The 18,539-nt window shown below is 42.2% G+C and overlaps 1 protein-coding gene across 1 annotated transcript in view; it reads right to left on the bottom strand.

Annotated features, from left to right (window-relative positions):
• PDE11A (phosphodiesterase 11A) overlaps window positions 1-18,539 on the bottom strand; it is a 228,917-nt gene that overhangs the window by 74,326 nt on the left and 136,052 nt on the right. The window contains exon 10 of the mRNA XM_030580141.1: window positions 11,266-11,316. Coding sequence (XP_030436001.1) covers window positions 11,266-11,316 — 51 coding nt within the window. The remainder of the gene's footprint in view (window positions 1-11,265; window positions 11,317-18,539) is intronic.

Genomic DNA, 18,539 nt, shown 5'->3' with positions numbered 1-18,539 from the left:
ATTTGTTTCCCTTTTTAGCCCAATTTTTCTCAATCTTTATTTTGTGAAATATCTGTAATTTTTAAGAGATAAAAATCCAAGCACAACCTTCTATTTTCCACAATTAAGCTAGTCCTTTATGAGTCAGAGTAAAGCCAAAGTAGCTGAGGTAGAAGCGATATATTATTATCACTACATTCTGAATCAAAGATTTTGTACAGTAGGTGATCCATTATTTTTGTCATGTGGCTCTCCTGTGTACTGTTCACCCTACAGAAGGGACTATCTCAAAAAGCTATAAATAATGCATCATAGCCATTAAATATTGATCTGGCTTATACCATTCAGAGCTGCACAATTAGGTTAGCTTTTTAAAAATAGCTTCTTGTCTATTACACATCCAGAGGAGTTTGCATATTCTCTCTGTAAAATACATTAGTTGAATTTTAAGGTGAGGTGTGTTTGTGGGTGTGTTTATTTGCTATCTGATCTAATACATAGCACTTGTTTAATCCTATCTCAGAATTCACTGACTTTCTTTCTAAAAATATCCAGTCCTGAGGCTCAATCCTGCATTCTTTACTCCTGAAAGCTGGATTTCTAAATCTGAATAGCACTGGGGAAAAAAGACAATGATGTTTCTGGCTTGGTGAACCTAGATCCCAATGAGAAGTCGCCAGCCAGGCAGTATAATACAATTCTATAGGACATAACCAAACTCTGTTTAGCCTGTATTCAGTTAACTGAGGCTTTTCTGTTCAATAATATTACAAATGATTTTAGCCAAACACTAATAATGGGAGTATGGAAATTAGAGATGTCAGCCTAATTTTAAATCGAAGAGACAACAGAGTACTTTAACTTCCATTCTGACTTGGCACACAGCTTTTAAGGACACACATAGTCCTAGTTTCCCAATAAATTAAAGAACATAAATTAATGTAGATATGGGGCATGATCCACCACCGTGACGCCAGTTTTATGCTGATGTAACTCATTTTGTTTGTAATGGAATTACACAAATGTAAATTGGGAGAAATATAGTGGTGAATCAGGCCCATGACCAGGACTGGTGCTAGGGGGTTGAGCGCCCTAGGCAGCCGGCAATTTCGGCCCCCTGTGCGCCGGTCCTGTGGTTCCAGTGAAGCTGCCGCAGTGGTGCCTGCGGGAGGTCCACTGGAGCCGCGCGAGGAGCCGACCATCCGCAGGCATGACTGTGGCAGCTCCACCGGAGCCACGGACCCTCCGCAGGCACCACTGCAGCAGCTCCACTGGAGCTGCCTGCTGCCCCCTTCGGCAAAACAGCGCCCACCAATTATTCTGGCGCCCTAGGCAATTGCCTAGGCTGCCTAAATGGTAGCGCCGGCCCTGCCCATGACCTTCATTAACACAAGTAAAATAATCCGGAAACAAAAACTGGAGAAATATTCATTTGTATTTTTAAGGAACTTGCTTCATCTATATATTTCACTCTTGTCTTCAGTTCCTGTGAACATTCATATGATTGAGTTTTAGATGTAAGAATACTTCTGGAAAGCACATTTTAACCTCATGCTCACAAATGTTTACAGAAGGCTAATTTTAAATTTGCTTCCTGGAAACAAAGCAGTTGCAGCAAAAATCTGCCTATAAGAACTATGCTGTTCAGATCAGAGAACAGAAATAATACAGTATGATTTGTGTGACCAGTCCAAACTAAGCAACAGAGATCCAAATAGCAAGCCATCAGAGTTTAAATGAACATTAAAAAAATGTTGAATAATTTTGAGTAGCAAATAAATTTGAGAGGATCTGTTCATGGACATTCTGTGAATAGGAAAAGATTAAATTTATCTAGTGCCTTATTTATTAGAAACTATTTATTCAGCTGTAGACCATAGTATAATATGTTTATATGTCTGTTACTTGTGCTATTCTTTTGTACATCATTCACAGAAGCAACATCCATTTTTAAATGGAAGATAGGAGTACTGTACATATCCCAATTATGGGAACAATGGTGGGAAACCTAATACTATTAGTCTTGATTGTCTTTTAATTAGTAGCTGTAGGGTGTCAATTTCCCTAATTCCCTCCCCATCTAAAATCAACTTGTTATTCTGTAACTACAGAAACTGAAAAAGGGTCCCAATCTGCACTGTATGCCAACCCCAAACTCTCAATGACTTTTTTAAATTGGCAAGAAATGCAGCTTTGGGCCCGAATGCTTCATTTGTTGTTAACTGAGATCAGAGCCCTACTGTAGTAAGTACTGTATGTACATTAACAGTGCACAGATAGACAGCCTGCCACACTAAACTTACAATCAGAATAGACAACACAGACAAAGGTTGCGGGAAGGAAGTATTATTATGCAGTTTTACAAACTGGGGATCTGAGGGAAAAAGAATGAAATCCTAGGCCTACTGAAGGCATTGGCTAAGCTCCAATCACTTAAATGGGCCTGAATTACACCCAGAGAAATTGTGATTTTTGTCCAAGGGCCACATAAGAAATATGTGGCAAAACTGACTACCTAGATCTCCTGAGTCCACTCCAGTGCCTTAACCAAAAGACCAACCTTCCTCTCTCATCATATGAGAAAGTGAGTTACTTTAAATTACATTTTATCATTCTTCTGTGTCATTGACAGCAGAGTATGTGGGAGAATTTCCATGAAGTCAGTAGGGTTGTACCCACTTACACCAAGCCTACATTTCATAGAGTTCTGCCTCTCACACTAGCCTTTTGAGAAATGTATGCTAAGCAACTATGTGCTTATAGACAAAAACAGTGGAGTAAACGTGTTTTCACATTATTTCAGTCGATTTTTTTTTAATGATAAAAAGTGAAAAGGCTCAGGTCATGAATTTTCAAAGAGCAATGATCCATATCATTGGATTTCTTATTGAGATGGAACCTCCAATAATAACACTTTGGTATGACCCCAAATGCTGGGTTATTTAGAGAGTAACTTGTAATAATGTAAGCACTTTTAAAAGAAGGCAACCCAGTTTTGAGACCTATTATCAGTGATGAGGTATTTTTAAGAGGGACATTCCAATAATTCAAGAAGTGGAATTCCTTCAAAAATGTAGAAAACTAAGTATAATGTGGAGATATAACAATGAGACAATCATAGAAATCAGATATGGAAAAGTCCTATTAGATTACATGGCCTATCATCATGTTAATTTTACAATGTTCTGTATTGTACCTTTCCTCCTCTACTGCCCATTATGGATTTCAGCCTCCCAGCCAATGGTGCTTCCACTACTTTCCCTGACAGATTTTTACAAAGTCTAAGTAGACTTTCAGTTAAGGAAGTTTTTTTTCTTTTTTTTTTCCTTTTTTTTTTTGGGTGGAGGGGAGTGAATTCTTAATAGGGGAATAGCAGCAATAGCAAGCAAAGTGTCATTTCTTACTTCGGGAACTTAGAAATGGCATTTGCTTGTGATGTGATTTCTCTGATGAATTGCAACTCTTTAAAAAGGGCACCCACTATAGCGTGTGCATTATTCTCAGCTGCAACAATTAAAATTGATTTTAACTGGAATTTCATCAATAACTCTTTAACAGCCTAGACTACAACCCCTTGGATTTATTGTGATACAACAAAAATAAGATAATAGACAATAGCCTCAGGAAAAATAAGCCTCAAGTATATCTATTCATTTTTATCACTTTGTAACAGCCACCACTTAAAAGTTTATGTAGCCAAAAATAAGAAGGAAAAAACATTTTGGGGATAGATAAAATAAAGAACAAAAAGATAAGGCCAGCATATAAACAAGATGGCAAAGATAGAAAAACAAGACTGAGACAGAGGAAATGTATTCATGTATTTTTATAAAAATCTGTAATGTGCCCAGCCTTGTCTGAACATACATCCCCTATATAAATTCAAATACAAAATATATTTAAGAATTATTCACTCTCCTTGACATACAAATTAATATCCGCCAGCAAATATTGAATCTGGCTCTGGTGGATTCACATTGTGGAGTGAGATCCATAGTCAAGGGATTCTTAAGGACCACACACCACCAACAGTTCCCTCCCATTTATAGACGGGGGCTTCAACATGAGCACCTCCATTTATGGCAAGTGTAGCAGCATCACATGGGGTCAGAGGTGGTCTCTCAGGTCACTGTTGTCATCACCAAGGGAAATCCCAATGGGACATAGCCTATTTGCAGCTCATGTGCCAACCTGATCATTCTCTAGGTAGGTACGTAAGGAAGCCTGGCTGGATGTTCAGTCTATGACCACCACTGGCAATTTTATCATGCCACTAAAACTTTTGGCGATCATATGATTATGACTGCCTAGCAGCATTCCTTGGCAAATATACTTCAGAATTCACTGGTCTTCTATCTTAATAATATATTTGTGCCAAGGAAACCATTGAAACCAGTGCTGATGAAGGTGGTTGCTGGGTTTGGTTATAAATATTGCTGAACTTGTCCTGTCACTTAATATGGAACAGCTGATGATGATTAAAAATGTCAGCCTGTACCCAAACCACTGAGAGCTTTATGGGCTAAGAGCAACACCTAGAATTCAACCCAGAGACTTAGGCCAGGTCCAGACTAGAGCTTTAAATCGATTTTAAGAGCTTTAAATCGATTTTAAGCTGTAACCGTCCACACTACAGAGTGCATAAAATCGATTTTAAGGGTCCCTAAAATCGATTTTGGAACTCCATCAAAACGAGAGGAGTAACCCCAAAATCGATTTTTTAAAATCGATTTTATGATAGTGTGGACGGCCATCGAAGTTAATGGCCTCCGGGACGTATCCCACAGTGCTCTAGTGGCCGCTCTACACAGGTAAAGGTACTCTTCTGCTGGCCAGGTAAACAGGAAAAGCCCCGGGAACTTTGAAATTCCATTTCCTGCTTGCACAGCGTGGAGCTCTCAGCAGCAGAGAGAACAATGCAGTCTCCTGAAAATAGGAAAAGAGCTCCAGCATGGAGCACACAGGAGTTACAGGATCTGATAGCTGTATGGGGAGAAGAGTCGGTGCTTTCAGAACTGCGCTCGAGCAGAAGAAATGAGAAAACCTTTGAAAAAATTTCTAATGCCATGCGGGAGAGGGGACGTACCAGGGACTCGTTACAGTGCCGAGTGAAAGTGAAAGAGCTCAGACAGGCGTATCAGAAGACCAAAGCAGCAAAGGGCAGGTCAGGCTCTGCCCCCAAAACATGCCGGTTCTACGACGAGCTTAACGCAATATTGGGGAACAGCGCAACGACGAACCCCCCCTTGTCTGTTGATTCAGAGGTGGGCGTCGTGATTCCTGCAACTACGGAAGATTTATTTGATGGCGATGATCAGGATGATGAGGACCAAGAGGAGGAGGCTCCAGCAGAGAGCACAGAGCATTTTATCCCCCCAAACAGCCAGGATCTTTTCCTCACCCTTACTGAGGTTCCCTGCCAGCCATCTCAAGGCAGTACTCCAGAAAATGAAGCTGAGGGACCGTCCTCTGGTGAGTGTAATTTTTCTTACCTTTCCTAAAACATTGACCCCTGAGGTGGTTTTTAGAAAAGTCTCCATCCTGCTTGTTCGGGGAATGCGAGAGCAAAGCAGGGAAGGAGAGCAGCCTTGCCGCGGTTTGCTCTCCCGTTCCACGAACCACCCAGCAAACCGCAGGCAAGGAGACCTGCTTGTTCGGGGAAGGCGAGAGCAAAGCAGGGAAGGAGAGCAGCCTCGCCGCGGTTTGCTCTCCGGTTCCCCGAACCAACCAGCAAACCGCAGGCAAGGAGACCTGCTTGTTCGGGGAATGCGAGAGCAAAGCAGGGAAGGAGAGCAGCCTCGCCGCGGTTTGCTCTCCCGTTCCACGAACCACCCAGCAAACCGCAGGCAAGGAGACCTGCTTGTTCGGGGAATGCGAGAGCAAAGCAGGGAAGGAGAGCAGCCTTGCCGCGGTTTGCTCTCCCGTTCCACGAACCACCCAGCAAACCGCAGGCAAGGAGACCTGCTTGTTCGGGGAATGCGAGAGCAAAGCAGGGAAGGAGAGCAGCCTCGCCGCGGTTTGCTCTCCGGTTCCCCGAACCAACCAGCAAACCGCAGGCAAGGAGACCTGCTTGTTCGGGGAAGGCGAGAGCAAAGCAGGGAAGGAGAGCAGCCTCGCCGCGGTTTGCTCTCCCGTTCCACGAACCACCCAGCAAACCGCAGGCAAGGAGACCTGCTTGTTCGGGGAACGCGAGAGCAAAGCAGGGAAGGACAGTAGCTTGATTACCAGTACAATCTACTACAGGGATTACTAGCCATTATTAACTTCCCATTTTCTCCGGACAAGGTCTGTGTGCTTCCCTGACCTGCGTCTGAGCAGAACTCTCTGTCCTCAGCCACAAGCAATAAGTATTAAAGGAATCCTAAGGTGACCTTGTGGTAAAGTAAAATGTTCAAGGTTCGGTAACAGGCACAGGTCAGTGAGGAGAAAGACTGTATGAATGGTTGTGTGAAATGTGTCTCATGATTCTTTTATCACTCTTTCCAAACCCCACCCCCCCACACACAGCTGCACATTTCTCCAGCCTCCCTCTCGCTTCTCATCCACGTGGGGGGGGTATCATAAGAAGATTGAGGAAAAGGAGGACGCGTGAGGACATGTTCACCGAAATTATGGCAGTGACCCGTACAGAGAGAGCTCAGCAGGGAGACTGGAAGCAATTGGTCGCAAAGTACAGGGAGGCTGCCAGTCAACGCGAAGACAGGAGGGACCAACGCGAAGACAGGAGGGACGCCAAAAATGATGTCAGGTGGCAGGAAGATCAGCGCTGGCGAGCAGCAACTCTGGATCTTCTTCGTGATCAGACTGACATCCTCCGTGATATGCTGCAAGAGCTCCGTGGTTTCAGAATGCCCCTACAGCCCGTGTATAACCTCCCTCAGTACTCACCCTGTCCCACACCTTCCAGAACCAGGCGTGTAAGAACGCGTGGGGGAAGGCTCTCTACACCAGCCCCCTCCACTGCTGCGGACACTCCAACCAGAAGGCTTTCATTAGATTGAAAAGCCCTTTGTGTCCTGTTTTTTCCCTCCTCTAATGATCCAAGCTTCTCCCATGGCACCTTTGCCTATTTTTACTCTCAGGTCATGCTATTAAGGAAGTGTGACTGTAGTTTGGTAATGAACTGAAGCAAGCAGCTTTGGAAAGCTGCACGGAAGCTAGTTATCAGCATCAGGATTTGACAATTGGGGATATGGGTAATAAAGGGAAAACAAAGAAAGCAGCCATACCGTACCCTGGTCCATGAGAATTCTTGTTCTGTCTACTCTGATGCACTTTCTTCTTTCAAACCTCCCTCCCCCTTCCTCCAAACCTCCCTCGCTCCGTCCCCCATAGAACGCTGAGTTATGAAATTTCAAGCACAGTATTGTAACAACAAGCATGATGCTTGATTGATGAAACGATCTGTTTTTAAATAAAGAACACAATTCTTGTAACACATAGTAATAACTTTATTTTCAATAAAAAAGCAGTTAAGGAAGGTTGCAGGTCCTGTGCCTAGCAGCAGACGGAAGCAGCTAATGGTGGAGGTAGGTAATAATTGGGAAATACAGAATTATATGTTTTCCAATGGACAGCTCTCGCAAGTAAACTAAGCAAGCAATTGAGGAATGCTGCAGGCAAAGTATCTTGCAGCAGCAACACCGCATAGACGGGGAGGGCAGCAATCAATTGAAAGGAAAATCAGCAGTCAAACTGTACCCTGGCCCATGAGGAAGCTACTTTTCAGTGCTTCTCTGATGCGCACAGCATCCTGGTGAGATCTTCTAATTGCCCTGGTGTCCGGCTGCGCATAATCAGCGGCCAGGTGGTTTACCTCAGTCTCCCACCCCGCTATAAAGGCCTCCCCCTTGCTCTCACAGAGATTGTGGAGCACACAGCAAGCAGCAATGACAAAGGGGATATTGGTTTGGCTAAGATCTGAGCGAGTGAGAAGCGTTCGCCATCTCGCCTTAAGCCTGCCAAATGCACATTCTACCACCATTCTGCACTTGCTCAGCCTGTAATTAAACAACTCCTGAGCACTGTCAAGGCTGCCTGTGTATGGCTTCATTAGCCAGGGCATCAAGGGGTAGGCTGGGTCCCCAAGGATAACTATAGGCATTTGGACATCTCCAACTGTTATTCTCTGATCAGGGAAGTAGGTCCCTTGCTGCAGCCGTTTAAACAGTGTAGTGCTCCTGAAGACACGTGCGTCGTGAACCCTTCCTGGCCATCCCACGTGGATGTTGGTGAAACGTCCCTTGTGATCCACCAGGGCTTGCAGAACCATCGAAAAGTACCCCTTGCGGTTAATGTACTGGGCACCCTGGTGTTCCGGTGCCAAAATAGGGATGTGGGTTCCATCTATGGCCCCCCCACAGTTAGGGAATCCCATTGCAGCAAAGCCATCCACAATGGCCTGCACGTTTCCCAGAGTCACAACCTTTCGAAGCAGCAGCTTAATGATTGCTTTGGATACTTCCAGCACAGCAGCCCCCACAGTAGATTTGCCCACTCCAAATTGATTCCCGACTGACCGGTAGCTGTCTGGCGTTGCAAGCTTCCATATGGCTATTGCCACTCGCTTTTCCACTGTGAGGGCTGGTCTCATCCTGGTGTTATGCCGCTTCAGGACAGGAGAAAGCGAGTCACAAAGTTCAAAGAAAGTGCTCTTACGCATGCGAAAGTTCCGCAGCCACTGCGAATCGTCCCACACCTGCAGGACTATGCGGTCCCACCAGTCAGTGCTTGTTTCCCGTGCCCAAAAGTGGCGCGGAACGGGTAGAACCTCACCCATAACCGTCAGGAGCTCCAACGTGCAGGGGCCCGGGGTGTCAGAAAACTCGTTCTCCAGTTCGTCATCGCTGTCGTCCCCGCATTCAAGCATTCTCTCTTGCATTTCTGCATCATGGGTCAGCAGTGATAGAACGAGAATGCGTGAATTATTTACAGCATTCGCGATCAAGGACAAGAGCAGACCTGGATCCATGCTTGCTGCAAAATGGCGTTTCCCTCACTGCAGCCAGTAAAAACAGCGCGAACTGACTGTGTGCCGTTTACAGGAAGGGGGGGGGGCTGTACCCAGAACCACCCAGGACGGGGACTTTGATCCCATCATGCACTGGGCTAGTAACCCATAATTCCAAAGGGCAGGGACCCGTGCAGGAACTGTGGGATAGGTACCCAGAGTGCAACGCTCAGGGAAAACATGGATGCCAGGGAACATGGACGCTCAACATCGATGTAAGTAGCCCTAGTGTGGACGCGCAAAATCGATTTTATAAAGCCTGCTTTATAAAATCGATTTTAATAACATCGATTTTACCCTGTAGTGTGGACGTGGGCTTAATGTAAGCCAGGACAGATCCCAGAGCACTGGTGTTTTGGGCTCCCGACACAAAATTCAATGTATTAAGCATGTGAAAATATTCTGCAGTAGATTCAGTTTGAGTGGCTTGAAGGTGTATTCCTATGTAGAGCACATTACAGAACTACAGATTTGAGGTGATAAAGGTGTGGATAACTGTGGCAAGGTACACACATGAAAGAAAAAGTTGCACTCTTTTCATCAGGCACAGATGCAAACAGCATTCTAGGCCACAACTGCTGCCTAAGCATATAATTGCAAAATGAATATACAAAACTGAATTAGAAGTGGTGGTTCCACATTGTCAATCAATGCAAGCACAGATATAATTTTTTCCAGCTCTTCTGCTGCTTCCCCAAACAACCTAGATCATCTCACTGTTGTCCAGATTAAGCTGCAGCCAGCTAGCCATGCCCCAAATTAATAGACACTGAATCATTACATTGGTGTAGCCAGGTCAGGAGCAACGGAGACAGAGCTGAGCGTTACAGCCCACATCTAACCTTCCCATCAGCCTGATATACACTGTGTATAGGAGAGGAGACAATATGTATTATCCCAGAAATGTCATTTATAACTTGAAAAGCACTCCAGAAGACACATAATGACAGTCAGTCAAAGGCAACTATTTGCACACATGGAGTGTTTACAGAAACTAAAGAGTAGTCCCTGTGATGTTGCACTTCATATATTTTATGGAAATATACTTACGAGTGTGAATATGATGTAACTGGAATATGCTTTATGTAAAAGGTTTCTTGTAAGGTATCATAACAAAGATTATAACCTACTGAATGTGTTCCTCCTATTTGTATGTATGTATCATTCTTGTGTCTGAAGCTAGAAATATGAAGTATAACTCTGAGGTCCTACTGTAATTATTCAAAGTGTGTGCCATTAATGGCAGCTTAGAATCTTGATGGCTTCCATTGATTAGAACAATTGATTGTGAATGGGTTTATTTACCTGCAAGTCTTCCTGTATACATGTGCATGGGCCAGCCCATGGGTAATGAAGAATGAGGTTTTACAGTGACATGTGAGCATGTCACCTGAGACTGGAATCCATATTTTATCTGGTACTTCTCCATTTAGAAGGAGGGGAGGGGACCCAGAGAGACAAAAGATTCCAGCCTTCTGCCAAAGCTATAAAAGGGGGTGGAACAGAATAAAGGAGGCTGCCATTCATGAGAAAACCCCTAGTTTCCACCTAAGATGTCTGCTGGAACTAACAAGGACTGTACCAGGGGAAAGGATCGGGCCTAATCTAGGAAGAAGTCTAATCTGTGAAAGAAGCTTATTGGAACATTTCTGAGGGTGAGATTTTACCTATAAACAATTTCTTAATGTACCAGGCTTAGACTTGCGTGGTTTTGCTTTATTTTGCTTGGTGACTTACTTTGCTCTGTCTGTTATTACTTAGAACCACTTAAATCCTATTTTTTATAGTTAATAAAATCACTGGTAATCCCAGCACATCAGGTGTTAGTCCCAAGGGGGTCTCTGTGACCCAACCCATCACAGTCCCTTCTTAAAAAATTAACTCCTGATAATCTTGCAGGATTCAGCATGCACACACAATTATTAGCTGCCTCCTCACTCTCAATATGCAATTATTTAAATTTGTAAGCTGTACTAAAGAAAATGGAAGTTGGCACAGAAAATACCTTATTTCTATTACCCATCGAGTAATACAAGAACCTCCAAAAAGTTTAGAAGTACTGTCAGATATTGCAGATTCTGAAGTTGTGACTACTTATCTTAACCATGAGTCTTTTGGAGCTATGCTCACTCATCCATTAACAGTTTGTACAAACGGCCTCTGTGTCTATTTTGAATATAGAAGTAAAACTGACTTTTTGTTTTTCTTTTTATTTGACCTACATTCATTTTATCTTACAGTTGCTTTGTACGCTAAATGGAAAAGTAAATCCTTACCTTAAATTTGTCAACTTCTGCCTTTGAACATGTTGCATGGTAGGACAGCACCTGATGCAGAACAAAAGAAAAAAAATCAATTTTTCACAATGGATGAGTAGAAATTAGAGGGTTCCTTGATGCTGTCTAATAAATTGCTTTAAAAATAAGTTTTATTAATATTTATGCAGCATCAGTTAGCTATGAATTAAGGCATATATAACTAATTGCAGGTTCTCAGGTATACATCTCACATTTACATTCCAGATAATTTTATTGGAAACCCATACACAGTAAGTAGTGTAAAATTAAAGCATAATTATAGTTCTCTTGAAGTCCTGCAATTAAAAGAGAAGAAGTCCATGGTTTATTTGTACTTTGATTTTGAAGTAATGATACTCATGAAACTGTTGAGCTTATGTCCTTTCTAAAGACATCTCACTGCTAGCTAATTATCATTTCTAGTTTATACCTGTCATTCCCTTAAATATGGTGCTCTAGAATGAGTACTTCCAGACATAGCAGCTGGTATGTAAGGGATGGGCCACAGCTTTGAGACATATATTAATATGCATAGACATACCTGGAATAGAATGTATCCTTATCTAAGGGAAATATTCACCCAGCAATCCAGAAGTTGCAGAAGGCTCTCTGTGCACTGGAATCACCTAAGTTCCACTCTGCATAGGATGTGCAACTGTGGAGCAGGCACACAGGACAACTCTGCAGCATCTATGCATTCCCATAGAGGAAGTTTCTTCCTAACCCACATAGCTGGTGGCTGGTTGGTTTATGTTATGAAGCACTCAGGTTAATATCCGTTATTTTAAAAAATGGTTGTATGCATTTAATATAAATTGTGGGTGTTTTTATTATCCATATAAATATCTACTCTCTTTTTTTGAACCCTCTTAATTTCTTGGCCTGTGACATTGAGTTCCATCCGTTAATTGGGAGTTGTGTAAAATGTATTTCTTTATAGCAGTTTTACATTTTTTGCCCTTTAGTATTTATTGAATGTCCTGTTGTTGCCTGTTGAGAAAATGTAAATAGCAGCACCCAAAGTACCTGCTCTATTCCATTTATCCTGTTCTTAGCTTATATTGTAACCCTCAGCCCCAAACAGTATCATTTTTTTGGGTCTTATCCTATTAGTCTTTCCATATTTCTAATAACGTAGATTGCCTGTCTCTGAAGCCCTTCTACTTCCATTATATTTCTTTCCAGAAAAGGTGACCAGAACTGTGTACACCAGAGGTGGGCAAACTACAGCCTGCAGGGCTGTCCTGCCCGGCCCCCGAGCTCCTGGCCCTGGAGGCTAGCTCCTGGCCCCTCCCCTGTTGCCCCCCCTCCCCCGCAGCTTCAGCTCGCTTGCTTCACCACCGGCACAATGCTCTGGGCGGCAGGGCTGTGAGCTCCTGGGGCAGCGCAGCTGCAGAGCCCAGCCTGACCTGGCGCTCTGTGCTGCGTGGTGGCAACAGTGGCATGGCCCAGCTCCAGCCGGGCGGCGTGGCTGTAGAGCCACCAGCCACCTGTGCTCCAGGCAGTGCGGTAAGGGGGCAAGGAGCAGGGGGGATTGGATAGAGGTCAGGGGAGTTTGGGATGGTCAAAGGGTGGGGGTGTGAATAAGGGTTGGGGTGGTCATGGGGGGAACAAGGGGTTGAATGGGTGCAGGAGTCCGGGGGGGGCCGTCAGGAAAGAAGGGTTGGATGGGGCAGCAGGGGGTGGGAAGGGGTTCCGAGGGAAGTCAGGGGACTAGGAGAAGGGGTGGTTGGATGGGGCAGGGGTCCCAGGGGGCCGTCAGGAACGAGAGGAGGGGTTGGATGGGGCAGTGGGGTACCAGGGGCGGTCAGGGGACAGGGAGTAGGGGTGTGTGGATGGGGCAGGGGCCCTGGGGGGGGCCATCAGGGAACAGGGGGGTTGGATGGGGCAGGAGACCCTGGGGGGGCAGGTAAGAGGTGGGGGCCGGGCCACAATCCCCTCCTCTAACCAGTCCTCCATACAATTTATGAAACCCGATGTGGCCCTCAGGCCAAAAAGTTTGCCTGCCTCTGGTGTACACAATTCTAAATGAGGGCATAACAAAGATTTACATTGTCATAATGTTTGGGGATTTTTTTAACCTATTCATTATGCAACCTAATATTTTATTAGCTTTTTAGGCCACTAGAGCACATTTAGCAGAGCTTTTAATTTAGTTGTCTACAACAGTGCCCAGGTCTCTTTCTCAACTGGTTACTGTTAATATAAAATCTAGCAATATTAATGATTAGTTCAAATTATTTCTTCTGAAGTGTATTAGCTTGTAACATTGAATTTCTTCTGTCACAGTACTGCTCATTTAGATTTGTGAATTCCTTCTGAATTTTCTCTCCTGTCTAGTTTTGACTATTCCAAATGAATTTTTTTATCTGCAAACTTTGCTATCCTGCTGTTCACTCCCTTTCCCATATATTTAATAAATATACTAGGCATATAGGACTGGAGGGCATCTTCAGTGTCATCAAGTCAAGCCCCCAACAACATTTATCCTGGAAGGAAAGCTTAAAGCATTCCATTGTTGATCTTTTGCCATACTGAAAACTAACCATTTATTCCATCATTTGTTTTCCATTTCTTAGCTGGTGTTATAAGAGCTCCATAAAAAAAGTAGTATCTACGAATCCCAATATACCGGTAGTCTGTATCAAACAGACTTCTCTTAAATCTGGTTATAATGTCAATTTGAAATGCCACTCAGTTATTACAGATCTAGCTAGCTCAGTAAACATATATAAATATTAACAAAGTATTTACATTGTTGAGAAAAAGATTCTTTGTCCTTCAATAGAGAGTTACTAGCTTCTTTTTGTTCTGTATTTTTTGCACTCATCTCAACCAGGTACTATCGTGGGTAGTTTCTCATTTAAAGAAAGAATAAACATTAATTGAATTATGACAGCCATTCATCATACCTATAATCAATATCCACACTGCATGGTGATTAATCTTTATAGAATGTCCAAGACAGTAGTTGTATTTTACAACCAAGCAATTCTGTTTTCTTAGATAAAATAACGAATAGCCATTTCCCACCTAAATCTTCCTTGCTTTGTACCTGCTCAGTTTAACATTTGCCATAATTTGATTTTCTTCTCATGGAAGGGAATTCAATCCACAATGTGATTTTTATTGAAAAAGCTGGCGTTTGTGAGGTCTTGCAAATAGTTAATAATTATTATAATCGTAAAGACTATCAAGTCCCACAACAGCCATAAAGAAAGAGGGGTTACACTGTGCCTCTTAAGTCTCTATACAAACATAGGTGTTGATCCAAAAAAGTGCTTCAGCATATGCTCAAATTTAATCATGTAACTACTCCCACTCGCTTCAAAGGATTTAACATTAAGCACACACTTAAATGCTTTGGATTATGATGTGGACTGAGACCACAGTGACACAGGACAAAAAGTAGCTTGTGCCATTTTCATAAGCATTCAGGGGTTTATGACTTATTCAGATCAAGTTCCCTTCTGGTATTCTTAATGAGCTATCCCACATTTGTGCATGTTATATAAATCTAGTGGATTTGCCCATTCAAGGGATAAGTACATTGAGAATCCACATCATCATGAAGTTGAGGTCACGTGGAAATCCAAGACATTACTGCAAATCTAGGGGAAATTACTTTTCTCCTAACAAAAAATATGACCTTCAAATACTAGGGCGAGTTTGCACATGACTATTAAAAAGTATGGAACTAAGCTACCATAGATTCACATAAGAAGAAAGAGAGGAAACCATAAAGTTAACAAATAATTTGTATTTTTAACAAGGGCTATTGGTAATTGTGTGAATCAAGAATGAGAAGTTCAAGTGGATTACAGATTTCTTGAAACCCAAGAAAAATATTATCTTCATGTATAATGTGGGTGTATTTTTATAAATATATATGTATACATATATGCAGCAAAGAGTCCTGTGGCACCTTCTAGACTAACAGAAGTTTTGGAGCATGAGCTTTCGTGGGCGAATACCCACTTCGTCGACATGCATCTGATGAAGTGGGTATTCACCCACGAAAGCTCATGCTTCAAAACTTCTGTTAGTCTATAAGGTGCCACAGGATTCTTTGCTGCCTTTACAGATCTAGACTAACACGGCTACCCCTCTGATACATATACATATATGTCTCTTATGTAATAAGACACACCAAAAAAATCCAGTTTTCCCTGGCAAACTTAATTTGATGATCTATACCACTTTCACTAACTTATTTGAACATCAACTTCTCACTCATTTCTCTAATAAAACAGTAAATCGAGGAATTTTAAAGACCCTGTTTTGCAGTATAGAAACTAAAACCCTTTTAAAAGACTTCTTTTTCAAAGAAGTGTGATTTTTTTTACTTTAGTGAGAGTTTCATGCCTAAAACCTCTGTACACCACTTTGAAAATGTAGGGGGAAGGAACCTCAGCATGACATCATCTGCAAAAAGCAAGCCTGTAAAGCCTTTAATTTGTAAGACTATATTATGTACATATATTATAAATGATATTTAATGGAAAGGACAAAAATTCATTACACTCACGTGAAACAAGAGTTCTTTCTATTTCATAGCTGTAATTGAATCAGATCTACGTTTTGCTAGAAAAACCTATATACGCCTCTGATTACATCATACCTATATAATCCAATTTTTAAGAAGTGTCTTAAAAACAGCAAGAACATTTAAAAAGTAAGCCTCATTTATAGTGATGTCATTCTGAATGTCAAATAGACACACAGCTACTCTACCACCGCATTCATAGCCTTAGGAGCAGCAGAGGACATCTATATGACCAGCTTCAAAGCTTTGTTTCTTTGTGAAAGAAGCCAGTGTGAGCAGTTAAAGGTAGACTTTTTACATAATTACTCTTAAATAGGGCTGTCAAGTGATTAAAAAAATCAATTGCGATTAATCACACAATTAAAAAAATTAATCGTGATTAATCCCATGATTAATTGCACTGTTAAACAATAATAGAATACCATTTATTTAAATATTTTTGGATGTCTTCTACATTTTCAAATGTATTGATTTCAATTACAACACAGAATACAGAGTGTACAGTGCTCACTTTATATTTATTTTGATTACAAATTTTTGCACTGTAAAAAACCCGAACCACGAAAAAAGAGAATCAACCTTCTGGTGGTGGCATCTAACTCAGATGATGAAAATGAACATGCATGGGTCCACTCTGCTTTGAATCATTATCGAGCAGAACCCGTCATCAGCATGGATGCATGTCCTCTAGAATGGTGGTTGAAGCATGAAGGGACATATGAACCTTTGGCACATCTGGCATGTAAATATCTTCTGATACCGGCTAGAAAAGTGCCATGTGAATGCCTGTTCTCACTTTCAGATGACATTGTAAACAAGAAGCAGGCAGCATTTCTCCTGCAAATTGTAACCAAACTTGTTTGTCTGAGCAATTGGCTGAACAAGAAGTAGGATGGAGTGGACTTATAAAATTTTAGAGCCTACATCGTTTTTGTTTGAGTGCAGTTATGTAACAAAAAAAAATCTACATTTGTAAGTTACACTTTCACGATAAAGAGATTGCACTACAATACTTGCATGAGGTGAATTGAAACATACTATTTCTTCTGTTTATCATTTTTACAGTGCAAATATTTGTAATAAAAAATAATATAAAGTGAGCACTGTACACTTTTTGTATTCTGAGTTATAACAGAAATCAATATATTTGAAAATGTAGAAAAACATCCTAAAATGTTTAATAAATTTCAATTGGTATTCTATACTTTAACTGCAATTAATCACGATTAATTTTTTAATTGTCATTACTGTTTTTGAATTAACTATGTGAGTTAACTACGATTAATCGACAGCTCTACTCTTAAAATCTACAGAATTTAATACAGAATGGTAATCTTCAACAGTGTTTTTTTGTGGGGAGTGGGGTTTAACCATCATACAGAATTTAATAAAGAATTAAACTGCATCTTTAGGAACTCCGGGCTGTTTGAGCAGCTGCAAGAAGAGACTTACTTCCCAGACCAGAAAATTACAGTTGGGGATGTTGAAATGCCTATAGTTATCCTCGGGGACCCAACCTACCCCTTAATGCCATGGCTTATGAAGCCATACACAGGCAGCCTGTACAGTAGTCAGGAGCAGTTCAACTATAAGCTGAGCAAGTGCAGAATGGTGGTAGAATGTGCCTTTGGACGTTTAAAAGCTTGCTGGCACTGTCTGCTGACTAGGTTAGACCTCAGCACCACTAATATTCCTATTGTTATTACTGCTCCATAATATCTCTGAGAATAAGGGGAAGACATTTATGGCGGGGTGGGAGGTTAAGGCTAATCGCCTGGCTGCCAATTTTGAACAGCCAAACACCATGGCGATTAGGTAGGCGTGCTACACATCAGAGAGACTTTGAAAACTAGTTTAATGACTGGCCAGGCTATGGTGTGACAGTTGTGTGTGTTTCTCCTTGATGCAAACCTACCTGCTTTGTTAATTTTAATTCCCTGTAAGCCAACCACCCTACCCGCTTCAATCACAGCTGGCAAAGGAAATAGTCACTATTGTTTTGAAACCATGCATTTTTTCTTTATTAATTAAAAAAAAAAAGGGAGATAACTGATAAGGTAGCCTGGGTGGGGTAGGATGAAATGGGGGAGGAGAGAAGGACAAGCCCACATTGCTTATTGTAGCCACACTACAAATCAAAACTGTTTGAATGACAGCCTTCTGTTGCTTGAGCCATCCTCTGGACTGGAGTGGAATGGCTGGGTGCCAGAGCCTCTCCCCGACACGTTCTTGGGCATCTGGGTGAGGAGGATATGGAACTTGGGGAAGAGGGCAGGCGGTTGTACGGTGGGTGCAGCGGCGGTCTGTGCTCTTGTTGGCTTTCCTGTAGCTCCACCAGATGCCTAAGCATGTCCGTTTGCTCCCCCATTAGCTTAAGCATTGCATCCTGCCTCTTCTCATCACACTCACTTAATGCTTTCCTGGACTCTGCCCCTGAATGCCTACATGCATTCAGCTGTGCCTTATCAGTACAGGAGGACTGCATGAGCTCAGAAAACATGTCATCACGAGTGTGGTGGTTTTTTTTTGCCTTCTAATCTGCAATAACCTCAGGGATGGAGATGATAGGGAGAGCATAGAAACATTTGCACCTGTGGGGAGATAAAAAGGGAGAGTAAAATTTAAGATGATACATTTCTGAGAACAAAAGGGAGACTCTTTCACAGTGAATCAAGCAATTCACATTGGACAGCACATGTGCTTTAAG

This window comes from Gopherus evgoodei, chromosome 11, assembly GCF_007399415.2.
Source record: "Gopherus evgoodei ecotype Sinaloan lineage chromosome 11, rGopEvg1_v1.p, whole genome shotgun sequence".
Lineage (NCBI taxonomy): Eukaryota > Metazoa > Chordata > Testudines > Testudinidae > Gopherus > Gopherus evgoodei.
Note: the sequence above shows the minus strand (reverse complement) of the source record. Positions and strands in the feature narration are given on the sequence as shown.